The sequence below is a fragment of the Zosterops lateralis genome (assembly GCF_965231275.1).
Source record: "Zosterops lateralis genome assembly, chromosome: 12".
In the NCBI taxonomy this organism is placed as follows: Eukaryota; Metazoa; Chordata; class Aves; order Passeriformes; family Zosteropidae; genus Zosterops; species Zosterops lateralis.
Genome location: NC_139772.1, coordinates 2,246,790 through 2,273,467, shown reverse-complemented (window position 1 = coordinate 2,273,467; position 26,678 = coordinate 2,246,790). Strand labels below are relative to the sequence as shown.

Below are 26,678 nucleotides of genomic sequence, written 5' to 3'. Positions count from 1 at the left end.
CTTGCCCTGAGCTCAGAGAGAGGATTCAAACCTCAGAAAGGAAAAAGTGACACATTCAGGTGGTCACCACAGCTGGGGACTTGAGCTGGGTTTGCTTTGAAGTTTGGAGCAGTGTCCTAAATACCAATGGACAAATCAAGTCTCATGGCAACTACCAGTGAAATAATGCACCAAAGCACCTTTGGGTGCAGCCTGAATTAACCACAAACCACCTTTGCTGGAGGTGAGGAAATAAAGCTGCTACTGCCCATCAGTTTTCCTTCATCATCCAATCTTTTATTCACTTAATGACTGAATAAATCTGCTTTAAGACCACTCAGCTCATCACAACCCACTGCTGCTCCATTAAAACACCCCAGCCCTCACTGCACAAACTCAATCCCGACCGCACTCGACGAGGATTTGCCCGGCGCGATTTAAACTTTAGAGCTGAGTGCTCCATATATAAATATACATTTCTCCCAGCACTGGGGGGTGTTTGTTTTGCAGCCTGAGGGTGCAGTTTGTAACTGAACTGGGTTTGCTTTGAAGTTTGGAGCAGTGTCCTAAATACCAATGGACAAATCAAGTCTCATGGCAACACCCAGTGAAATAATGCACCAAAGCACCTTTGGGTGCAGCCTGAATTAACTACAAACCGCCTTTGATGGAGGTGAGGAAATAAAGCTGCTACTGCCCATCAGTTTTCCCTTCATCATCCAAGATTTTATTCACTTAATGACTGAATAAATCTGCTTTAAGACCACTCAGCTCATCACAACCCACTGCTGCTCCATTAAAACACCCCAGCCCTCACTGCACAAACTCAATCCCGACCGCACTCGACGAGGATTTGCCCGGCGCGATTTAAACTTTAGAGCTGAGTGCTCCATATATAAATATACATTTCTCCCAGCACCGGGGGGTGTTTGTTTTGCAGCCTGAGGGTGCAGTTTGTAACCATATATCGGCATGGCTGCAGCCCAGAGGGAGGAGATGAGGCTGCAGCTGCTCAGCCAACGTGCCCCGGCTCCAAGGGCAGCTGGTGTTAAAACACCAGGATCAGATGGCTCCAAGGATTCCTGCCCCTACCCAAAAGGAGTTAAAGAGGTTTTAACTGCAGAGAAAAATGCAGCATTTCAGTCTCCAAAAGCAGATGAAGAGAGCAGCTTGCCTGGTTTGGAAGGGCTGCTCCAGGCCAGCAGGGTTTAATGCTCCTGGAAATAAGCACGTGCTGTTTGCGGCATTTTTGAGATCAGGCTCAGCACTGGAAACTCATGACTAAGGCTGCAATAACAGGCAGGAGCAGCAAGGACAAAGTCGTTTTATAGCGGCTTCAATTTTTTATTTTCTAAGGAATTATAGCCTTGTTAACAACAACAACAAAATTCTCTTAGCACGCTATGTAAAAACACCAGACGAAGGGACTCATGTGGAATAGAAAAATCCTTGAGTACAGACAGTCTTGCCAAGAGCCACAAATGCATTCAAGGGCTCAGTTCAGTGAGGAACAAACATCCCTGCACAGCCACTTCTGTGAGGTTTTCCCCTTTTGTGGCAATTTTCGTGTCTCTGTTCTCAGGCTTTAATATTCTTGTTCCCTTTTCTACTTCTGTACAACTCATTGTTCCTTCTTTCTGGAGCCCAGACAAGATTTGACCAGTGATTCATAAAGAGACAGAAGAGAAGTTCTAATTCAGCAGTTAAACTGATCTGGAGACACTGCACAACCTCAGGACAACTGTAACACATCTATGAAGCAAACACAGGAGGGGAAAAGCCCAAAGTGGATTTTATGAATATTTGCCAGGGCAATGAGAATGCCCAGAAATTCAGCTAAAAAGAATGGAAAAAACACCAGACCCCATCCACTAAAAATCTCCAAACTCTGAATCTCCATTCTCACCAGCAGATCCTTTAGCAGGGCCTAGAGAATGAAACAAATCCCACTTCTAGCAAAAATAAATGTTTAAAGCTCTGGGTCCCCACCTTTTCTTGCGAGAGTTGGATATCCAGCAAATCCCTGAACTCTTTAATGACAGGGACAGGAAGGAATACAAACTAGGAGCTCTCCAAGCCTCTCAGAGCTATTTCATACCTGCTGTTTTTGCAGACAAATTCACTTATTACACTTTTCCTCGGGCATGTTCACAAGGAGCTGACTGTAAACAACTCTGTTGGAATGATACACCTGGAATAAATTCACCCCCAGGAGTGGAAAACACAATAGGGAGAAACTCCAAAAGCCCTGTTGTGTTTTCTGCCATTTCCTTTCAGCTGGGGATATTAATGATGTAATTTTAGCAGGGCTGCCCCTCTGAGTGATGGTTAAAAATAGCACCCACACCCTCCACTGATGAAATGCATCCACTCCATGCAGGGAAGTCGTGCAGCACAGCAAGTCCTCTCCTTCTTTTTTCCAGGGAGAGATAAAAGAACAAGCCAGAAAGCAAATGAAACATTTAACCTTTTAGCTTAGCATTTCTGTGCGCCCAAGAAAGAAAATTTTCTTTAATCAAAAGCATTGTCTTGCATAATTACAGCCTGCGACTCCCCAGCTTAAAAGAACAAGAGAAAATGAAATTAGAAATGAAAATTCAAAGCACCTAAACAATGCCAAAGTTGACTATTTGTCTCCTCTGCTTGTGTGGCACAAAGGAACAGATCAAGCCTATGGATCAGATCCACAATTCCATGGAAAGCTGCAGGGAAGGACAAAGGACCACGTTCATACAGGTTTAGGGCAGAATCACTCCTCAAACTTCTCCCAGTTCCCACTGTCTGCAATCCTCAAATGGGATTTTAGTCTCAATTTACTCCCTAAAACCAATCCAAGAACAGCTCCAGATGCTTCCCTTCCCCAACAGCTTTCCAATCTCTCCAGCCAGGTCCCAGGATCAGGCTCTGCCCTGGCATTTTCCAACAGACACCATTTATCAAAACTACATTAAGCTGTCATTAAACACGAGAACACAACTTCCTTTAAACAACCCCAAAATAACTGAATTAATGGACAGAATTCCACTGCTTTGACTCTTCTCAGATTTTTTTTTTCTTCCGTATGATGGAATCATGGAATGGTTTGTGTGGGAAAGGATCTTAAAGCACATCCAGGGCCAGCCCTGCCATGGGTGCTCCACCTTTCACTGTCCCAGGGTGCTCCAAGCTCCATCCAACCTGGCCTTGGATATTCCAGGGATCCAGGGGCAGCCACAGCTTCTCTGGGCACCTGTGCCAGGGTCTCACCACCCTCACAGCCAAGAATTCCTCCCTAATATCCATTCCAAACCAACTCTCCCTTCAGTTTGAAGCCATTCCTCCTTTTCCCATCACTCCAGTTCCTCATGAAGAGCTCCTTCCCATCTTCATTTCAGCCTGAACAGCCCCAATTTCATTTATTTATTATTTCCAATTCCCAAGATCATCCATTTCTCCAGTCTTATTCTATTTGGTAGCTTTTTTCCCTGCTGAGGTCTGATTCTTTCCAAAATCACAGCCTCCCATGTCTACAGAGACAAGCCCCCAGTGAGAATTCTAATGCTGACATCAAAGGGAAACAAGAAAACCTCAGATTTATTTTAAATACCCAGAAATTTGCAGGTCTGGACCCAAAAAATCTCTGAGAGATGATACCATTTTTCACTTGTATATTCAAATACCTCTAAAAACTCCAGCTACCTATTGAGAAAATTATTATACTTTAAGCCTATTATCCTCAGCTTTTGGAGGCAAGAATTCATCTAAATGGAAAGGTAGATGGAAATGAAAAATGTGCTTTGGAAAATGGGGGGGATTTAGGAATAAACTGTTAAGGGAAGGAACATATACCAAGCTAACAACTGGTAGAATGTTGTATAAAGCTGTAAAAGCTTCCTGAGCATGACATGCACCAGAAAATTGTCATTTAGTCATTAGTAGAGTGGTGACAGTATTTAAAATGGACAGGGATGGGCTGGATTTCTAGGAATACACGTGAATCACTCCTATTTTCTCTTCTCTAAAGTGCCAATTTTTTAAAATCCAATTTCATTTAAGGGCTATGTGGGCCTAGATAGGGATAAGCAAGCCATTTATTTTAAATTCTTTCCTAAATTCTTGCATGCCCCTGTTTAAGATGGCAGCAAAATGGGCTATTTCAGAAATTCCCAGATGTTCCAGGGGGCTGAATTCTGCAGGCACGAGGAACAGCTGAGCATTTCTGCACATTTCTCACATCCCCCTCTCTGGACACAGGAATGTCCAGCCCCACTGAGCCATTCCCCTTCAGGTTGCAGCAGGAATTTGCCAGGAGGCAAAAATTAGCAGTTAAAATGCACCTTCTTGGGATTTTTTTTTCAGTCTTAAATTACATACTTGTTACCCTTCAGTAATTTCTTAAATTTCAAATTTCATCTCCTTGCCTTTTAATTAAGGATTTTCAGTAAAAATGCAGGTTTTAAGCATTAGTTCCACCACAGGAAAAGCTCTCCCAACACCTTTTTTCTGCCTCAGAAGATGAGGCTGTATGAAGCCATTACCATTAAGATCTGAGGAAAAAACAGTTTTTCACCATTTAATGCGATTTTAATTAAAAGCTGAAGTTGCTTTGTTGTTTTCATTACGGGGAGAAGGTCATGCTGCTGCTTCCAGAGCTGTTGAGGTAATGACCATTAATTTCACCTTCATTAACAACTCCTGTGCCACTGGAGGCACCTCCAGGACTCCAAAGACATGGAAATGGGAGAATCCTTCTAGGAATGCACATCTTATGTGGGGCCTCCTGAGAGAGCCACAAAAAAAGGCAAATAATATAAAATATGAGCTGAAATCTCACAGTAGATATTGAAGTCTACACTGTCCTTATGCAAAATCAGGAATGTGCCTGAGGATTGCATTTATAGAGAGGTAAAAAATCCTTGGCACAGCTGGATTTACCAGCATCCTATTCTTAGAATTTCAGATTTTCTGAGTAGCTTGAATAAATTAATTTTAAACAAAAGTGTCATCCTAACTCCCACTGAAGCCAAACTGAATGGACTACTCCAAATTAAGTGTTCTTTGTCAAATCCTATTGTAGCAGAAAACTGCTCATTTCCTAATGTTTAATCAGGAAATTGTATTGCCCAGCACACAAATCTTTATTTAACACAAGGATAAATAAAAGCAAGATGAATGATGGGGCTCTGGGCTAGTGGAAGGTGGTAAAAGGAGAATGAGATGAGCTTTAAGGTCTCCTCCAACCCAAATTCTGGGATTTTATGGATCACCAAGGAGCAAAACAAAGCCTTATTTCCCAGAGATCCAGGCTGTACCTCAGCTGTTCTCACTTCTCCTGGAGGAAACATGAATGAGTCTCTTCTGTGCACACACCACTGTAAATAAAATCTCTAAACAGCTTTGTCAAATTTGAATGAAGTTAATCAACAGGCTCAGCAGAGTTAATTAGGCAGAGACCAAGCAAAGTGATTCCACCTCCTCACTGAGGAAAAACAGGCAGGAAATCCAAACAAGACCAAAGTTAGGGAATCACTCAGCAGCTCCAGGATAAGGCCCTCAGGTTAAATGCTTGATATCCATCATTTTAGGGGAAGATGGGATCAAGGCAGATGGTGCAGACACAACCAAAACTGCTCAGAGGAAATCAAAGAATGCTCTGTGGTAAGAATTCAAAACCAGCATCACTTTCCACTGCAGCTCCTGGCCAAGGGGTGACCTGGGAGTCCTCCCTGAGGAGCACAAAGGGAAGGAAAGGGAGCCACGGATTCCAAACCTCAGCCAGGAGCATTTTCAGATTTGCACAAAAGGTTGTGACAGTCGTTGCAGGAGCCACCTTCCCATCCAGTCAGGAGTGTCCCTGCCCTCTCCCCTCCCTTTCTATCCTACCAGAGCCATCCCAGATCTCTCCTGACAAGGCTCATTACAAGGAAATGAGGGTGATAAAGAAATTCTGATTCCAACCTAGAGAGAAGATAAAAGTTAACTTATTAACAGCTGACAACATCAATTTGTCCCAGCAGAGAGGAGCTCCACTGCCAGCTCTACAACAACCAACTCACCCTGGCTTTGGAGACTGTAAGCAGAGGACAAATGAATTACCAATAAAAACTTGAGGTGAAATGCAACGTTTCTGACGTTTTTGTAAACTCTAAACTTGAGTATTGCTTTTATTGCAAAATCAAACCTCCAGCCTCAACTGAACTCCCAACTCCAGATTGAGCAACATGATTTATGCATCATCAAAAAATTCCTTAACATACAATAATCTCCTAGCACAGGGAGGGGGGAAATAAACAACATCAAAACACATTTCTTTTGGAGCACACTAATCCTCGGGTTTGACTTCTAGAATTCACTCTAAATACTTGATACTCCTCAAAGAACTCGTGTGGCAGAGACAGAAGGTCAGGAACGCAGTGCCTGCTGTGTGATCTCAACCTACATTGCTCAAGTTTAGAAGCAGAGCTCTCCCTTGCAGAGGGGAAAATGAACAAGGACATACACAAACAGCTGAAAAATTATATACAGTTGGGAGAGAGAGATTTTTCCTGCAGGATTATCATAGCCTAAATATTTCTTTAAGCCCTACCACCCTACCAGTAGCTGACCCAATATTGGTGGAGATGATGCAGTTACTTAAAAATAGAATAATCCAGCTGCACAACTGATGCAGAACAAGGCAGTCTCAAGTCTGGACCTGAACAAAATAGATTTTTTTTTCCTGCCTTCATCAGACTGGTGTCAAACATTGCAAGAGGAAAAGGAAAAGAGGAAAATGTTGATGGTCATTAAACTGGGAGAGCTCCTGCAGCCTGGTTTCTTATGGAAAAAGAAGGAGTCAAGGAAGTGGGAGAGAGAGAAAAAAAAAAAAGGTGCAAGACCGTAGAAACACATTTTGCCAAGGAAAACAGAGCGGCAAAAATAGTGGCGAGAAGTTCTGGGAGGTGACATCACACATTGCTGCTCACCATTGTCATGAAATAATTCAGATACCAACGTTTGCTGCACAGGACAACCACCAAAACCCACCTCCAACCCATCCCACCTGGAAAACTGGGGACAGATTTACATCCTAATATTGATTGAAAACTAAAGCAATGTATTTCTGAGGTGCATTTAGAGCTTGTTTTCCTTCACATCCATAGATTTTTACCCAGCCAGCCATGTGCTGTTCCATGTGTTTATCCAAGTCTGGGACACATCAAGGCTTTGCAGGACTTTGTGTGTGGACTCAGAGAATCCCCCTCAATTAGAAAATTGGTTTTTCCTGTGCTCAGCAGAGCTAAATGGAGAGGAGATTGTAGAATAAAGGCTCCTGCCCCCATTTTCCATCTCCAAGCTTTACTCCTCGCTCTCCAGAAGCAGTTTGTGCCTATCCTTAGATCTTGTGTTGCAAGAATTATGATTCAGCTTCACTCTAGAAGGATCAGATTTCAACAGTTGCCTCATTTGAAATCAGGCTGGCGTGGAGACAATTTGGAGGGTTTTGTGTGGCGACAGAGGAAAGGCAAGATAAATACACAGGAAACACAAAAATAGGGAGAGTTTCTGTCACTTTGCAGAAAATGAGACTTGTTCAGTTGAGGAAATCATAGTCCAGGCTGCCCTGGGGAGGGACAGGGGAAGTGGCACCTGAAAAAGGTCAGAGCAGGGATGAGCAACTTCTAAACCTCCAGAGCAGAGAACTTCACCCTGAGGCCGTGACAAATCAGGATTTTACTCAGCACTCAGGATTAAACCTGCACAGTCTCTGTCCTGGGATGTTTGTAACTTATCTTGTCTTTATAATAAAGATGCTTTTGTTCTGCGCTTCCAACATCTGGTCTAATGCACTTCATTCCCCTGTGCTTTTGGAAAATATGTTGTGGTCACTGAGCATTTTTAATACATTGCTAAAATATGTCACATGCAGAGAGAGCAGGGCTGGCCTCCACTGCTATCCACCTCATGGCCAAATCCTCGCAATCTTACAGTAAAACAGTAATTAACAACATCTCTGGAGCATGGAAAATTCCTGTTGCTTTTTTTTTATTTTTAACAAATAAAAATAAGCTGATTTTTTTTCAGTCAGCTGTGATAACCAATAACTACTCTCTTTTGGGAATTACCCCAACTCTACATCCAGAGGCTTGTTAAAAATTAGCTTTGTGCACGGGGCTTCCCATGGGTCACACACAGCTCCTTCTGAACTTTGGAATAAAAATGGAATTTCCTGAGTTTCCCTTTGCTACCAGCAGAGGATTGCCTGCAAAACAAAACAGCGAAAAGCAATTTTAACTCGTGACTTTTTTTATCCACCTTCCTACTGGGAAAGGCTCAAAGGAGACAAAAAAATGCCCAACTTTTATTTGAATTTGTTTTGTTCTAATGGTGTTAAAACCATGATTAAAACCTGACTACATTCTAGGAACAGTGGGAAGAAGGACAGAAAGTAACACATCCCTCTTGGAATTTTAATTGTATGTAACCCAAGAATCTCTGTGTTTATCTCTGTTCTGCTTGAGCAGTGAGATCTGTCAGTGCCTCAATACCTGTGAACAAGCCCTGAGAGCAGCTTCCAGCACAACAACAGCCACATCCTGAGAGCAGGGAAAGCCTCCACTTCCCAAAGTCACCTCCAGTTAAAACAATCCCACATCTGTGGAAACAGCTTGTAACAGCCCTAAATCACTGGTTAAAATAGGAATAAAAAAGCACAATTCACAGGGCATGTTACAGTTGCTGGATTTCACAAGAGCTCCACATCTTGCTGTCAGAACCAATCTGTATTTTTTTTTTTCTTAACTTGCACAGGGCAGATTTTTAAACTTTATTTTATAAAAGAAAAGCCCAGATAGAGCACAGATCCCCAAAATATTTATATCAGCAGGCACAGAACTTCTCAGTGCCTCAACTTTCACTTTGAAGCAACGTCCACCTGGTTTATCCCATTTTACCACTGATACGTACACAGGGACAAAGGGAAAAATGGCAGGAAAAAATGGAGGAATTTTGACAAAAACCAAGAGTTTGCTGGTCATTTGGGTATTGTAGCATGGATCCAGCACCTGGGCTAGTGGAAGGTGTCCCTCCTCATGGAATTAAACAATCTTTAAAGTCCTTTCCAATCCAAATCATTCCATAATTTATGATTTAATGCCTGACAGTGCTCCCACAGCGAGCTGGGCCTCTGAGGTAAAAGCAAAGGTCTGTGCACTGCTCAGGCTGACAACTCCTGCTATAAATTCATTTCCTGAGGCAGCACAATCCTGCTGAAATTATTCCCAGGTATCTGACAAGTCTCTGCATGAAGCTGTAGGAAGATTCCCAGCCACCACTTCCAAGAGCACACAGACGGTGCCACTGAGAGCATCCAGCAAAATAAAATGCTCCTCTCTTCCCGCCTCCTTCCCGTGGAGAAACTCAAATATTTGATGCCAAAAAGTGGTGGATTAAGGAAAACACAGTCACTGAGAGCTTTCAGGTCCAAGCTACTACAACCCCAGTCGCTGTTCAGCTGTGGAGAGTAAATTAAATTACTGACATTTCTCCAAATCGGGATTAAAACATTCCCCGGGTTAATACAAACTGTGTCTAATCCAGCTCAGCACAACAAATACAGCACCTTTCTCATTTTTCTTCTCTTTCTCATGTTTCAGCTCCAGCCTTTTTAGCTGAGACACTTCCAGCTCCAGGGCTTTGCCAGGAGAGGAATGATGACCTTGGGCAGCTCATTGCTTCTGGGGAGAAAATCCTGTCCTGTCTGAAACCAGGCTCACTAAAAAAATAACAACATGAAAATCAAGGATCTCGTGCTTTTCATGACAATTTTAGTGCTCCAGGTTCAAAAGTTGGTGGGTCCTGCTAAATTAAGAGCTGTGTTTGCTATGAAAATGAGGAATGTAAGTCAGGAACAGGTGGCAAATAATCCTAAATTGCACTCCAAGATGAAGAACCAGAACCTCAAGACTGATCATCAAATATCAAGGAGAATTCAACACTGCTGGTGAAGCAGAAAGCAGATTATCATTATTTCTTCCACACCCCCTTTTTCCCAACCATCACTGAGGCAGCCTGTAAATTAAACTGAACACGAGGCAGGTATTCTATAAGAGAAAAACAGATCAGAGCAAAACCTAATTAATTTTCACAGCGTACCATGACTAATCTTAGCATATATGGTACTGGAATAGCAATCACTGAGTACAAATGAAAACAGTGTTTGAACCCTGTCCTATTTTTAATCAGATGAAAGCCACAAACCCAGCCATGCTTCTGCTTAGTGCTGCTGTTTTCTCCTACCCTGATGGTTTTTACAGCTGGAGAAATGGCTACTTCCAGCATTACTGTGCTGTAAAAAATGACTGCTCCTTACACTTCTGGGATTACAGTGGAGTGTGTCACTGGAAAGGAGGGCTGGTGGAGGCAAGGCAACGTTTCTTGGGATATTTAAACCTTTCCTGAGTTGTATCAGATCCTCTCAGTGAAGATGTGCTTGGAAATTCTTGAATTTCTCTGGTATCAAACTGTATTTGCAAAGTTCTGTAGGAAGCCGGTGGCAGGGAAGAAAACAGAATAAATTCCAAATTAAAACGATTTAGATGGTGCCTCACAATATTTTTATTATTTGAAGGCAAAATATGAGGAGAGGTATTTCCCCTGATTAATTTTGCCCTACAGGGCTCAAAAAAGCTGTTCTGTACAAAGAGCAGCTCTCAGTTCAAAGACTTTCCTCATTTACCAGTGGGTGTTTTTTTTTTTTTAATGCATTAAATAAAAACACTGTTAGTCATATTTTAACCTGGACATTTTCATATTTGCAATGAGAGTCTGGAGTGTGGAAATGGAATAATTTACCCTGATTTGCTAAGCCCAGTTTTTAGCCAGGTCAGCATGCAATACAGCATTACAAAAACCAGATTTATTTTGTAACAGAGAAAGGTGCAAGATCTCTCTCCTATCTTCCACTTCTTTTCACTCAGTTTCCCACTTGGGAAAGCAAGAAAAAGGTGGAAGTGGCAGTCAAAGCATTTAAATGCCTTTTCCCTTTCAGAAATACTCAACACCATATGCTTTATCCAAGAAATAACCTGCTGAGAGGTGCAATGCCCAAGATACCCACTCTTGGAGAATATTTCTTGAGAGCAGAGCTGGTATTTTAAAAGAAGGTTATCTCAAAGCACCTTCTTGCTTATTTCCTAATGAAAAAAAATCAGGATACTCCTCTCTTCCTGGCCACACTTCCTACAAAACCCTCTTTGCCCAAGCCAAACCAGAAGTAAAGCAGCAAAACTCCATCCTCCAAAGAAAATAAAGCTGAGCAGCACCAAGGATCCCAGTTGGCTCCCCACTGGAATCAGGCACGAGGAGAAGGAGGAGAAGGACACACCTTTGGAGTGTTTCCCTGAAGGCCTCTTGGGTATTGACTCCTCCATGGAATGTGTGGATGTGTGGAGCACGTTTTCCAAACTGTTACTGACACTGTTGATGGGAGTCTCCGACCTTGGAGTGACCTGGAATGAAAAAATACAAAAATCCATTAAAATAAAGAAATGATGGGAACACACACACAAACCATCACACCTTCTCTGAGTGAGGGATCCCCTGGGAAGAAACTCAGGAGAAGTTGGTTTCTCTTAAAACTGAAGGTGTTACTCTTGATACTCCCCAAGTAACAGTTCAGGGAAGTGGTTTCAGTCAGCAGCTATTCAAAAACTGAGATTATCTTGGCTAATCTAAAAAGCTACTTACAGCATAATTCTTTTTTGAAACAATAGTCACCCAGCAGTCAATTGGAGAGAGATTGCAAGACCTTTAACCTCTGCACACCACAGATTTTTTAACTTTTCCACAAGAAAACTGGGGAAAAGGGCTCTTGGATGGAAAAAATGTCATTTTTATGTTATGTCACTGTGCTGGTTTTTGGGGTGGGGTAGAGTTAATTTTCTTCACAGTAGCTGGTGTGAGGCTGGTTTGGATTTGTGCTGGGAGCTGTGGATAACTTAGGGATGTTTTGGAAACTGCTGAGCAGGGCTGACATCTTTTTGGGTGCTCATTCCACCCCATCAGCACAGGGGATGGGGGGCAACAGGGATTTGGGGCTGGGACACTGAGATTTTTGGACACCAGGGTTTGGGATGGCACAACAGGACTTGGGACTGAGACACCAGGATTTTGGGACACCAGGGTTTGGGATGGGACACAGGCAGCAGGCTGATCCAAGGGATATTATTCCAGGCCTGTGGTATCATGCTCAGTATGGAAAACTGAGGGAAGAAGGAAGCAGGGGACGTTCAGTGACCCCAAAAGTCTTCTCCAGTCACTACAATCCACGAGGTTCCCTGGGATGGTCAAACTCTGCCCATCCATGGGAAAAGGGGAATTGATTCCTTTGCTCTGACTGCATGTGTGGCTTTTGTTTTCCCTGTTAAAGTGTCTTGATCCTAAGCCAGGAGTTCCCTGTGTTTCACTCTTCCCACTCTCTCCCCAATCCAAGCAGGAAGTGGCTCCATGGGGCTCCATTACCTCTCCAGGGATGACACTCAAGGCATTCCCAAGCATTTCCACAACACTCTGCAATGAAAAATTCTTAGCAAAACCCTGATTTTCTTGTCTTTGCCATTTAATAACCTGTCACGATCATATTTCAATAGAAACTTCTAAACTAGCAATGCCCAAGCAGAAAACTGAAGCATCAAAACAAAAAAAAAAGGGTTTAAGAAGAGGAAAAGATGCTTTAAAGAGGGAGTTCAGACCAACAAAAAGACTCCCAGTAACTACTCAGAGTAACTGTGTGACTTGAAATTCAATTGTTACATCTGAAATCAACCTGAACTGCTGGTAAGGAGAGCTGTAATTAGAATTCCACATGGATTTCAGCCTGGCACAAATCGCAGGAGAAAAACGTGTATCTTGCCATAACAAAATTAGTTCTCCTTCACTCAGGGAAACTGAAAACCAGGGAAAAGGCTCCCTCAGACCCTGCTAACCTGACACAGTGCCCTGAGCTGGGACAATTTCTGCTGAAAACAATACTTTGCACACCCTCCCATTCCACGTTGCCGTCAGTCAGTGCACACACAATGCGAGTCAGAAATAGCACAGCCCCACTCCATACAATTACCTATTGTAAGCTCCATTTTAAGACTGACATTTATGGATTTATACACACTTTAAGGCAGCAGAACAAGTGAAAGGCTCTGTATACTTGACATCCATAAAAAAAAAAAAAAAAAAAAGCTTCTATGTGTAAAGAAATCAATCCAGAATGGCAGATGGGTGTCAGGAAAAAAAAAAAAAAAAGAGGATTACAGGTAGCTGCTTTTCTTTACAGCACTATTTCTTGACAAAAAAAAAAAAAAAAAAAAAAAAAAAAAAAGAAGAAGGTTATTAGTTTATTTTATATATATAAATGCAAAAGAATTCTATTTATCTAATTATACACTATTTCCTCAGCACAGCTTCCCACCAACAACAAAACTTAACACCAAGCTTTCCCTTAAACTCCCAGCTTGGCGCGAAGGTGGGGAAGAGCTGAAATTTCCTTTGCCAAAGTCGGTTTTTAGCTGAGCTTATCTCACACAGCCTCTCTCCTGGAGCTCATTAAACTCTCCCTCCAGCCCAGGGCTGCTGGGAGGAAGTTCCAGAGGGCTGAGCACCATCCTCCTGGCAAAGGGACAGAGCAGAGGAGCGAGATGGGAAAGGAGCTCCGGCAGGGCCGCGTTATCCCCGACAACCAGGTCCCAAATATTCGGAATAATCAGAAATATAAACACTCAGAATGATTGAAGCTGAGTAAAGAGCAGCCTCACAGCTCCAGAAAAACCTCTGAACAAGCAGTTTGTTACAATTTATTGCCTCTTATCTTGTATTCCCTCCTCTCCACTCTCCTTACAACGAGCATCGCGTGCAGCTTATAATTTGCATTTTGTTTATACATAACCTCCATTTTTTTTTTCCATAAAGATTTAATTTTCCTCGACTTGCTAAGGATTAATTTAGCCCATATGTCTTGTCTGCCTGAGCTCATACTATCTGATCCCGTCGCACATCAAAGCGGTTCCAAATTGGCCTAGAAAAATCACAAAGCTCTGATTAGTTCCAAATGGAGCACTTTGTTAGAGAGCTGAATGGTGTTAGAACCACTGAATCCCACTGCTTGAAGCTCCCAGTCCAAATTTTGAAATAATTTTTTCCACTGACTTAAACATCACGATACAGCAACGGCTTGGATTTGTTTAGGGAAAGTGAAATGATGAAAAGCCGTTTGCAAATCAAAGTTTTAGTTCCAAAATAGTAACAACATTTTTTTTTTATCCTTTTTTTTTTTTTAAACTTGATTCAAAGCCAAACGGAGGAACAATAACCCATCAGCTCAGAACTGCAGGAGATCTTGTCCTGGGAGAAACACTGGGAAAAGCTTTGCAGGAAGGACCTGTCCGAATTCAGCTGCAGAAATTCAGCATCAAGTAAATTCAGGAAGGAGAATTTTCCTGAAATCCCTGGTTTGAGCTCAGCACAAACAGCTGCTCAGGAGAAACTGGATTTGGAATAAAGAGCAAAGCATTCCAAGGAGATAAAGGTTTGGAGGAGCAGAGAGCAAATTGTTTTGGACCTTTTAGGAGCTGTAACATCTCTGAGAAAGCCAAGGTGCCATTAAGGAATAAACATCTGCAGCTCCAGAACTGGGCAAGGCTTGTTTTCTGAGGCAGTAACAGCCCACAGTGAAGATGGATAAGTTGGCAGCACAGGAACCAGGAATGTTGAGGCCATAGATCATAACAAACCACAGGAGTGACATTTTATAAAGGCAGGAAAAAAATCCCATGAATCATTCAAGGTCCAAGAAAAAAACAGCAATAGACCTTTGAATAAAAGACTGGATTTTTCTACAGAAATTACTCGAGAACATCAGCAGAAACAGTCCATAAAGGGCAATCAAAACTAGCAGCAGAGTTAAATATTCTGCCTGATTTTACCCTCAGCACAGCATTTCCTGGAAGGAGAAGGAAAACCCTCTGATGCACCTCTCCATAGTCCCACTGCATTGTTCAGGAATTCCTTCCACACCACAGTGGCCTGAAGGCTCTTCAGTGCCTCTAAAACCTGCAAGTGGGTGGAGGAAAGATCCTTAAAACTATTTTTACTCCATTTTAATGTTTCATCTTTGATTGGAGCAAGCTGGTCTAGAGGAAGGTGTTCCTGCCCAGGGCAGGGGGTTGGAATGAGATGAGTTTTAAGGTCTCTCCCAACCTTGGTGATCCTGGGATCCTTTGATGTGCTCCCTGCACAGCAAAGCATCTGGCTCACAGATGGACTTGTGATTTTCCAGATGCAAACCCTGCTGCCTCCTGCATTTCAGCTTAAAGCCAGAATGGAAAGTAACAAAGAAAATTGATCGGTGCTTAGTGACTGAGGCTCAGAGAGAATTCTTCTCTGCCTCGTTCTCCATTGTAACGATGACAGGATCAAAACTGGGATCAGCTACTGGAAAGTGGATCCTTCCCAACACAGATTATTCAGAAGGATCACTGAATGCTGCCCTTGGCTCCTCCACCCCCAGGAGTTACCAGGAAAAGAAACAATTGCTTTGACCCAGGGGTTGATGGCAAATGTGCCAAAGGAACAGAATTCATTGCTAGAATTTTGCCATTATCACGTTTTTCCCATTTTCACCTGTCAGCATCCAAACCCAACCTTTTTTTCCCTGCAGAGTTCAGGGATAGGTTGGCATTGATGGTTAATTCTAGTTAATTCTGTGATTTCCTTCCCAGCACCAGAGAGCTCCTAACAGGCTCAGATCTCCTTGGGACAGCAAAAGCAGCTCTAGAAACTCCTCCTAAACTCTCAATCAAATAAAGAGCACCCAGGAAAATAAACACAAGCACTTCCCAAAGGTGGTGCTGCTCTTTCAGCCGCTGCTGCCTGATGTGGCTCTGTCCCAGCCAGTGGGAGTCTCTATGGAAAATGGGAAATCTGGGAAACTGGGTAACTGTTAGCTTTGCTAACACTGAACACAGCAAAGCCTTTCATAAAAAATAACAGGACTGATAGGAGTCAAACTTAATGTGGTCAGAGTTTTACCAAAACAGTAATTATCTGTTCCTTTGAAAAATAAACAGAGCATAGAAAATACATGGTTTAATAGCAAAGTATTTGCTGACTTAGTTTGAAGTGGAGCCAAAAATACTGAAAAAAATAAATAAAAAAAAAAAATCAACACAGCCACCATGGACACATGGAACAATGATCTGAGGATCTGAAGGAGCAAAATATGGATTTCTGTACCTGGTTAGGTAAGAAATTTAGGTCATGTTTTACACAGGAAAAGCAAACAATATAGAGGAGCAATGAGTGAATTAAGTGAGGTCCTGGAGCTCCAAACCACACAAACACATTCTCTCATTGACCACACAGGAAAACTCTTCCATGTTTTCAACAATGGCCGATGATAAATTGAGAGTCCCACAGAGAAATGTTTCTGTCCATCCTGGCTTTGAATTCTCCTTTAAAATAGATGTTTTCAGACATAAACTGCCCTCCAGGAGCAGGTAACATGTATGAGTGAGCTCAGGAATTGCAACTCCAGAGGGTAAAAAAACCACTCAACTCCTGTCCTGCCAGGTTCATATTACTGAGTATTAACAGCAGCTTCTTTGAGGTTAACACCAAGGTCTTTAACATGGTGCTATGCTGTTGGCAACAATGCTCCAGGAGAATTTTCATGGCCCCTGCAAGCTCAGGCTGATTCCCACCAAAGGGGCAAACTCAGGTTTTGAAATCATTTGAATAAAAATGCATTGCTAACACTCAGCCTGACACCACAGGATTGTTCATCAGCCTAAATCCAAGTCAGAGACAAGAGAAATTAATGCAAGGATGTGGAATTCCAAATCCACTGAGACAAGCCCAGGAGGGGCAGGACTGAGCAAACACCTTCCTCTTGGTAGTAACAATCTTGTGAAACCTCTGCCTCGGGCATCAGTTCTGCATTTCCTCATCTATCCAAACACCTCATTGTTCTCCCAGCAGAAGAAGAAAATTCCAGGATTCAGGCTCTTCCATGGGGATGGAAAACACCCCACACACACTTTCCCCATACCCAGTGAAGTGCTCACCACTTAAATTTACACATATTTATTTGCTTTGTTGGACTGGGATGTGGATGCAGCTGGAAGTGTTTGGTTTGTGTTAAAATTCAGTGGGTTCCAACAGTCAAAAAGGCTGTAAGAGCCAGGTGCCTTCTATGTTTCAACAGCTACAAAAAAATCCACCTTTTCTCCTAGAGGAGGAACACAAAGGGTGAAGAGGCAATTCACAGGGAAATGGGATAATGGATAATAGATCAGATGGTTCTGTCCTGGGAGACTCTCTGGAATGAAATGAGGCGTGTGGTACTTAAACACTGCGGGACAATCACGCACCTGCTCCGGGGCTCCTCATGAATTCAGGAGAACAGATGGACCAAAATGAGGGGCTGGATTTTATAGACTCATTCCCACTAAAAGCCCTTTGCTTAAAGAATTGTGAGCACTGTTAATAATAGGAACATCAATCTATCATAGAGGTGCTGGACTCATCAAATCTGAATTTTACAAAGCAATCATTCAAACCACCTCAAAATCCAAACACAGACACTGCTGCTCTACTCCCCAGCACTGATGTACAAACGTGACCCTGTTTCTTCACCTGATGCCACCAAAAGCCAACCACTCCTGTCTCTTCTGAAAAAAATCACAGAGAAATGATCTCACAGGTCACAAATCCACTGAATTCTATTTCTCCCTCCTTCCCCTCCTCAATATTCACTCAGGTAATGGTTTCAGTGTAATAAAACTGCTCAGAATCGTGGAATCCCAGAGCCATTAAGGTTGGAAAGGACCTCTGAGACACCAAGTCCAACCATCATCACCATTAACCACATCCCCAAGTGCCACATTCACACGTTTTTTGAGCACTTCCTCAGATGGTGATTCCACCACTTCCCTGGGCAGCCCCTTCCAATGCCTCAACACCCTTTCAGTGAATTAAATTTTCCTAATATCCAGCCTAAACCTCTCCAGGAGCAGCTTGAGGTTGTTCCCTCTCCTCCTGTCCCTGTTCCCTGGGAGCAAAGCCCGACCCCCCTGGCTGTCCCCTCCTGTCAGGGAGTTGTGCAGAGCCAGGAGGTCCCTCCTGAGCCTCCTTTTCTCCAGGCTCAGCCCCTTCCCAGCTCCCTCAGGATTCTCCAGCCCCTTTCCAGTTCCCTCAGGATTCTCCAGCCCTTTCCCAGCTCCCTCAGCCTCTCCTGGTGCTCCAGACCCTTCCCCAGCTCCATTCCTTTCCCTGGACACCCTCCAGTCTCTCAATGTCCTTCTTTCTTCCACTTATGGTGATAAAAGAAGACAACATTGCAGAAGAATTCATAATACACCTGAAAAGTGTTCACTTTCACTATTTATCATCAGGATTTGGCAGGTCTGTAATTAAAATTAAGATCTTGCTCTTAAGTAACTGATCTGATTATTTCTGGATCACTTCAGGTATTCACAAAATCTCTGAAACTCTGTATTAGCCCGAGCACCTGTTAAAATGTTTATTCCTCCCAATGCTGATTATTGGATAATTATCCCAATGGAATCAATGGAAAAATTCTAGTTCAGCATGAGGCAAGAGCAAGGAATTCAGAAGTTTGTGCATTACAAACCCCACGCAAAGAAACACAGACCTGAACCACACCAACATCCTTTTGCTTGAATTAATACCCATTTCAAACCTCAGGAGGGAACAGCTTTGATTCAGCCGGCTCCAAGACTGAACTCAAATTCAAGTGGAAGTGTGACAAAGGTTCTTGTCTCCACAGAAAAAATTAGATCCAGCAATTCTATAATAAAATTCCATCAGGAATCTTCACCCCACAGGAACAAGGTTCACTTCAGTGCTGCTTCACTGATAATAATGAGGTAATTAGTAGAAAAAAAAGAGTAAATTTAAAAAGTGAGGAGGAATGCACTCTTTAAAACAAATACTTCATTCAGCCCGTGCAAAAATAAATGGGAAAACAGTTCATGGAAAAAATATCATCATTATAAGCTCAACACACATTTTTTTTGGCTGCTCTGTCCCTGATGTTTGGGTGCATTTCCGAAGCAAACTCATTTAGGTTCTTAAATTCAACTTCATCATGTAACATATGATCAGGCAAAGTGAATTTGGTGCTAATTAATCTTGTTCCTACCCAAGACCATTGTTTTCCAAGGATTCCATTGTATGTAAAGCTCGTTTCTGAAAATATTACAGGTTTGAGAATGAACCATTTTATCACATTTGAAACCATGAGTAAGAAAAGAGCCAGAAGGGGAAGCCTCACATTTTTTAAGTGGAATATCAAGAGGTGTGTGCAATCCAAGTTGCCTGCAGTACCCAAAAATTCTCAAAGGATGTGGAAAAGACACACAGGGCTTGGCAATGCCACCAGCTGGAAGCTACAAGACTTGTCCCCCAAGCTCCTGAGGTTGGATTCGTGTGGTTTGGAAAGTGAGATCATTCTGAGATAGCAATTCCTGACACAGTGAGTAAACACCTCTAATCCCAGCCAGCAACTGCTCTCAACGTGGTCATCTGCTGAATCCACCAAATACCCTCAAAGAGGCTAAAAATTAAGTTTGTCATGATTTACTCTACCCTTACAAAGCTCAAAAAAAAAAGCCCTAAAGGCAGCTGACATAGATCATTTAATAGCTGCATTGCTGTCTCTGTGAGGGCTTGACAACTCAGTCTCAACCCAGCAAGTAAGTGATGGTTTTTTATAACTCATCACTCCATTGGTGAAATAAAAATATCGGGATATTTCTCAATGGAGTTATGTCCATTCATGCTCCCGAGGCAAAGAGTGCAGACAGGTGAAGGTGTTTGAAATGGATCCCTCAGAGCAACTCCCAATATACAGCCCTGAGTTCTTGGGAAGTTTTGGAGGGGCCTGTGGAATTAACATGAGTGAAAAATAGCACCTTACGCTATAAACCTGAAATAGCCATTGGTGCAGGATTTGGAAGCTGACTGGGTAAGGACCCTCCTTCCCATTCACAAGATTCCAGCCCAAAACAGCCACATAACCGGGGTGTCACTGCCCTGATTTCCCTTCAGCTGCAAACAACAAACTGCACTCAGGGTGATTATTTCTGACCCTGGCCCTGCAGCTGAGCCCACAGACAGATCAGAGTCACCATCACAGGACCATGGAATGGTTTAGGTGGAAAAGGACCTTATTATCTCATTCCAGCCCCTGCCATGGGTGCTCCAAGCCCTGTCCAACCTGGGTTTGGACATTCCAGGGAACCAGGGGCAGCCACAGCTTCCCTGTGCCAAAGCCTCCTCACCCTCACAGCCAAGAATTCCTTCCTAATATCTGAATTAAACCTACAGCTCATCACCCTGGCTGCACTGAAGAGCTCTTGTCACAGCAGAGCAGGTGCTGACTCCCAAAGCATTCTCTCATTTCCCTGGTTTTACAGCACCATCTCAGTGAGGAGATGAAACAACTCCAGGAAACGGAGTGACAGATTCATGAATAACTTCCCCAGCTCTGAGGTTCTGTCCTTAGAGTTACTGCCAGCAGAGCTCTTGAGAGGGAAAGTCCATGCAGAGATTCATGTTATGATGAATCCATGTAGGTCACAGAATCCAAGTTCAGATTTGTGTTTCCATCTGCCACCCACTCCAGCAGGGAATCACACAATCACTGAGGCTGGAAAAGACCTCCAAGGTCATTGAGTCCAACCTGTGACCCATCTCCACCTTGTCCCCAGCCAAGAGCCCAGGAATTCCTGGGACACCTCCAGGGATGGGGATCCAAACCTCTCTGGGCAGTTCTAATTCCTGGGCACCTTTTCCATGGGGAAATTCCTGCTGTGCCCACCCTGAGCCCAGCCTGAGGCCATTCCCTCTCCTCCTTCCCTGGGAGCAGAGCCCAAAGGCCCAGGGGATTCCTGGGCAGGACCAGGAGCTGCACTCAATGATCTTTGTGTGTCCCTTCCACCTCAGGATATTCCATGATTCCATCCTCACAGAGTCCAAGGCAATGTAGAGAGGGCAGCATTTTCCCTCCTTTTCAGAAAATGTTCATTTTATACCATCAGGTAGAAACCATCAATCTAATAATTACTGACCTACTGAAAGGCAGCCACAGCCACCTCTTCCTGCAAAGTTAAGATGCAGGTAAGACAAGAAGCATCTGAAAAAGCACTAAAAAAATACATGGGCAGCTGTTTTAAGCCTCCTCATAGTCAGCAACTGTAGGCAGTAAAAGGAAACAGCAAAAAGCAATTTGCATCACTGACCACCTTCAGCTGTGTTCATCTACCCCAAAACAACTTGAGGAATCATGAAATATTTCCAGTAAATTTGTATCAACTGCTTAGTCTCTTCACTGTTAAACACAAATTGAATTTGAGATATTTCACTGTTAGATGTGAAAGAGAAGATGGAAAAAAAGGATTGCTAGGTCAAATCCTCTGGAAAAAAGTTATAGCCAATATCAGGTTGGGACATATTTTAATTTAAGCAGAAGCAGCACATTCCCATTTGGTTCTGCAAGGAGAACAAAGAGCACTGCCCAGACTCCTGTCGCATCTCCCGGCTAAACAAGTTAACCATAACTCAGAAATTGTAACAGTAGGGCAGGTACAGTTACACCAGAGTTACACCCCATTCCCACTCTCCCCAGGGAAAAGCTGGAGGATAACTCAGCCAGCTCCTATCCCATCTCACATCCACACCATCCCAGCTCCCCAAAGTTTTTCAGGACCTCAAACGCTGAGCATTTCTCCAGTTCTTTAAGGAGCTCAGAGAGGAGCAGAATTCCCCCATTTAACACTCACTTCCAGCACCAGCTCACGCTGGAGTAAAAGCAACAGGAGCCATGAGAAAGTGTTGGCACCAGGGAGGGAATTCTCCTCCAGCTCCAAGGGGGAAGAGCAGCAGCCCAGGGCACTGACTTTCCCTCCACATCCACATTGTTTCTTTTCTAGGTGATGTTACAGCACAAGGATTGTCACAACATCGCTTGGTAACACCACGAGGACTCGGTGCTGGAATTTATTTGTGCATATTTAATCGGGGCTGAATGGAGAAAGACATTGTTTTTTCCACTTGCTTCATCCAACTCCTGGTTTCAGCCAACTACTCTAAAAGTAGCAGAATTACCCAGTTAAGAACAACAACAAAAACAAAAAACCTTAAGGAAATTTGCATCACTTCAGACAAAATGCACATTCAGAGACTGTGAAGGCAAAGTCACCTTTGTGTCCCCTCTCACTACTCTGTACTTAGCAACCGAGATTCTTCAAGGCAGATTTCTGTAAAAATGTGCTTTTTTAAAGAGACGAGCCTTCAGTGAGCTCAGAAGAAAAGAAAAAAAATCAGACGATCCTGGCTGCCTCATTCCTGGCAGGAAAAATGGCAGGATGGATCCTCCGTCCATCTTAGATTGACATAAATAGTGCCGGAGTTTCTCAGCTCCATAAATCCTGCAGCTCAGAAGGAACACTCTCAAAAACCTTCCTGTCTGCCTGATTTTATCTCCTTTTTTTTTTTTGCTTGTCTTATTTCGGGGGGAACTTGGATATGATTTACAGTGTTTCCTTTCCAACCCATCGTTAGAATAACGGAAGCTGCAAGAAGTTAAGTATCTGAAAAGAAGCTTTTATTTTTTTTTCCTGATTTTAATTATACCCTTCTACATCCTGTGTGCAATATTCTCTCCAGCTATATTTTATCCACATGGAGGTTCCAGCTGAATGAAGAGGCTCTTCCCATACCTTGTTCTATTCCCTTACTAAAGGAGGTTATGAACAGGCACAAGACAGGAAGGGAAGAATAAGAAAAAATACCAAGTTGAACACATCTCAATTTGACAAAGCAGAGGTGTTTAAATTAAACATGACATTGGAAGGGAATTTGTATTCAGGGGAAGGCTGTGCCCAGATTTCTGTCTCAGGCTGGAATTCAACGCTCAACTTAAGAGTGAAATCTCTACTGAGCCCTCAGAAACAGCTTTTTTCAGGCTATGACTCCAATCCTGGGGTTTTCACGGCTTTTAGGTATTCCCCACCTTTCCCGAGAGCAGGATAACACATCATCCACTCATCCCCAAAGGCTGCAGCCTGGTAACTTCTCACAAGCACCCTCTAAGCCGGTGCTCAGACTGAACTTTCAGGCGGGTTAAAATCAGGCAGAAAGACACTTGGACTCGCTAATTTGCAGCGGGCTGAGAGCAATCGAGCAGTCACAAATCCAATGACTTAAATGACACCTTTAAACGCTCCTGTCTGGCCTAACTGCTGACAACTGAATGAAAGAACAGCAAGTTAATGACGGTGAACCCAACCAACCTCCAGGACCGACACCCGAGGGATGCAGAGTGACAGAAAACGACAACATTTCTTTCAGCTTAAACACCAGCAGCTCCAAATGTTTGCCATCACATCCGTCTAAACAAAAACCAGCCGCACAAAAGATGCTCTGCCACTGGACAGCTACTCCTCCTCTCCAACTTTTTTTTTTTTTCCAAGGGGAACTTTCAAACAGATGATTTTATCTAGAGATGCGTTTATTTCCCTCCCTAAATCACCGGTTTTCTGTGCAGCTGGCAGGATTGTTCCTCCTTGAGAAGCAATCAGGGCAGGCTTACATCGCTGCTGTCGTGAAGCCCTTCTCATTTAAATGTCACAACCTCGTAAAAAAAACTCCATCCATCCTCTCTCCCTGTGCCCTCAGCTGACCAACCCCATCATCAAAAAAAAAATGAAAAAAAAAAAAAAGCTGCCATTTACCGCACGATTTAAAACGACCGGTGCCATTCCAGCGTTGCCAAAAATAATAATAATAATAATAATAATAATAATAATAATAATAATCAAGGATAACCCACCTTATGGCAGCCAGGATAGGTTGCCATGGTGTTGAGGGTAGAGGTGCTGGGATTCTTTCCTGTGCTGGCCATGAGACTCTGGATCTGGGTGAGCTCCTGCCTCAGCACCTGCTTCTGGTGGAAGCTGAACGCCGGGTGGTTGGATGCCATGGTGAAGAGCAACAGGAACTCATCCCCCGTGCGGCCCTCGTTGAGCTGCAGCCCGTAGTTGTTGATGACCGAGTCGATGTGAGTGAGGGTGCGGAACAGGACCCCGGCGGCCTCGCGGTGGGCAGAGCCCAGCAGGGCCAGGGACACCAGGAGTTTGCTGCGCACCACCTCGTCCGTCAGGTTGGTGAGGCTGCCCAGGTCGGCGGGGTTGTTGGCCTTGATCTCGGAGTCGCGCAGGGAGTGATAATCCTTGCGGGCCAGGTCCTCCAGGCAGGCGCCCAGGAAGCGCAGCTCCAGCGGGATGCACAGGTCCAGGAGGCCGCAGAGGAACTCCACGCGCTGCGGGGAGGGCAGCTCGGAGAACCAGCGGTACACGCCGTCCCGCTGCAGCCGCGGGCACCGCTTCTCCACCATGGTGCCCCGCGCCGAGCACGCCCCGGCCGGGGCTCGCACACCCGGCCTGGGACAACCCCGGGCGGGCAGGGCCGGGCCGGGCCCCGCTGAGGGCGGCGCAGGCCCGAGCGCTGAGGCGCGGCCTGGCCGCGGGGTCCCCGCCCGCCGGCGGCCCCGAGGAGGCCGCTGCGCTCCCGTTCCTCCCTCACGGGGCGGCTCCTCCGTCCCTCCGGCGGGCGCCCGGTGCCTCCATCCCCCGGCCCCGCCGGGGCCGCCCCGCCGCCGCGACCGCGGGAAATAATCCCTCCCGGGCGGAGGGGCACGGAGCCGAGCGCGCACCCCGCCGGCCGCTGCGCGCAGGCGGAGGGATCCCGCGGTGAGCAGGCTCGGCCGCGAGCGGAGCGGGAGGAACAGGGAGCGACGGGCGCCTTCGCTCCCGGCCTGACCCCGCGGCGGGACACGCCCCCCCGCCGCGCTGATTGGTCGAAACGCCCGTTTACCCGCGGCGATTGGCTGCGGCCGCGCTTTTCCCCGCCCTCTCCCGCGCTCCCGGGAGCGGGGTCTGGGGGGCTTGTCAATCCTCCAGGTTGAGCCCCGCCCTTGGCGCTGATTGGTGGAGGAGTCCTTAAATAGGAGAGGGGCGGGAAGAGGCGCCTTTTGTGTGTGGCCGCCCGCGGGTGCGGAGGGGTCTTGGCCGCGGCCGGCGCTGCCCTGGGGGGCTCTGAGGGGCGAAGACCCCCTTCAGGGCACAGCTGTGCCTTGCCCTGCTCCTCCTGACCCCTCAGAGCTGACAGCTTCCATCTGCGGCTCCTCTCCTCCCCTGCAGGCTGGAGAGGAGCCTCAGGGAGCATCTTTACATCCCAAACCGTGTGTGAGCACCTTCTGTCCTTCATGGCCGGTGCATTTTAAGTCTGCCGCCGGCTCAGAGTGCTGCATGTGCTCTTTGCTGCTTCCAGCGTGGGCAGTAAGTGCCTTTTCCCTGCCTTTTCAGTCAAAACGCCTCATTCCAGCCACGAGGAGTAGAAGAGGGAATGGCTACGATGCTCTTGTTCCTCAGGCGCTGTTTTAGGATGACAAAGAGCCTGAGGGATGCAGCCTGAGCTGCTGGTGATGCCAAAACCCCAATAAAGCTTTTGGCTCGCCCGAGCCGCCACCAGGCCCAACCCGCAGCCAGTTTGGCACCCGACTCCAAATCATCTTTAAATACAGTGTGGAAACAAAAGACACACCAAAGGCCTCTCAAATTGATCATTTTTTTCGGCCCTCACGTTCCCGCTCTCCATTCCAAACTGCAGTTCTGGCTGACAGAGCTGTAGCAATGCAATTTTCCAGCAGGGCTGCAGATTCGCATGGGCAGCCAAGAGAGAGACACAATTTCTGTTTTTTGTGGTGTTTTTCCATGGGACTCGGCTGTTTGGCTGCGGTGGCCCAGTAGCCAGACTGCCCATCAGCTGGGTAAATGACACGGGTGAAGATCTTTAACTGGGACAAGCCAGGAATAACAATTTTAAATGCAGCCTCGGGCAGGCAGCGGATGAACACGGGTTTGGTTTTTATAGGATGGTGATCTTGGAAGATGGACCGTTGTTACTCCTGCCCTTAGAGGGGTAACAAGTTCTAATGTGGATGTGGACCCTCACAGAGGACAGCAGCAGCAGCAGGGGTCAAACATGGAAAGCTCTTTATTATCTGACTCCAATTTACTTATATACATTTTGTACAGAGGGCCCAGATTGGCCCAAGGAGGTTACAACCTCCTGACTCCATTGGTGACTATGACCATCAGTCAAATTCTTTTTCCGAGAATAACTATGCAAAACATACTGATAAATTCTAAGAATACACATTGTTTACATGAAGCAGCGTGAGAATCAGGCTGCAAAGGTTCAAACGCTCGAAAGCAAGAAAGTCAGGAGTGACAGACCGTGTGTTTTATTCTCACAAGTGCAACATTGCTGCTCCACAGATAAACAAAAGGCCCAACATTGATGTTTTTAAAGGCAAAATCGCATTTTGTCTCCAGTTGATGTTTATGGGATGTGCAAATGTGGGCTCTCACATGAGTTGTGTGACCACTTGTGCTGGTATCGCAGAAGAGAAAGAGGCTCATTCCTCTGGGTGATGGTTTATTGGAAATCTCATTATGCACCTTGCTAAGATGAACTTGCTGCCCCACAAACATCCCAAATGCTGGTAGTTTATCCTTTTTTATTTCCCTGTGGAACACTGCGGGCCATCGACTGCCTTTATTGGAGCCCCACTGAAATGCAGGAGTCAGCAGGCAGAGGACTCT

The 26,678-nt window shown here is 44.8% G+C and overlaps 1 protein-coding gene across 2 annotated transcripts in view; it reads right to left on the bottom strand.

Annotated features, from left to right (window-relative positions):
* Positions 1 to 24,425, bottom strand: part of ZCCHC14 (zinc finger CCHC-type containing 14) — a 50,511-nt gene extending 26,086 nt beyond the window's left edge. For both annotated transcript variants that reach the window (XM_083870102.1, XM_083870103.1), the window contains exons 1-2: positions 23,843 to 24,425; positions 11,324 to 11,447 (exon numbers count right to left, since the gene is read on the bottom strand). In XM_083870102.1, coding sequence (XP_083726228.1) covers positions 11,324 to 11,447; positions 23,843 to 24,406 — 688 coding nt within the window. In that variant the 5' untranslated portion in view covers positions 24,407 to 24,425. The remainder of the gene's footprint in view (positions 1 to 11,323; positions 11,448 to 23,842) is intronic.
* Between the last annotated feature and the right edge of the window lie 2,253 nt (positions 24,426 to 26,678).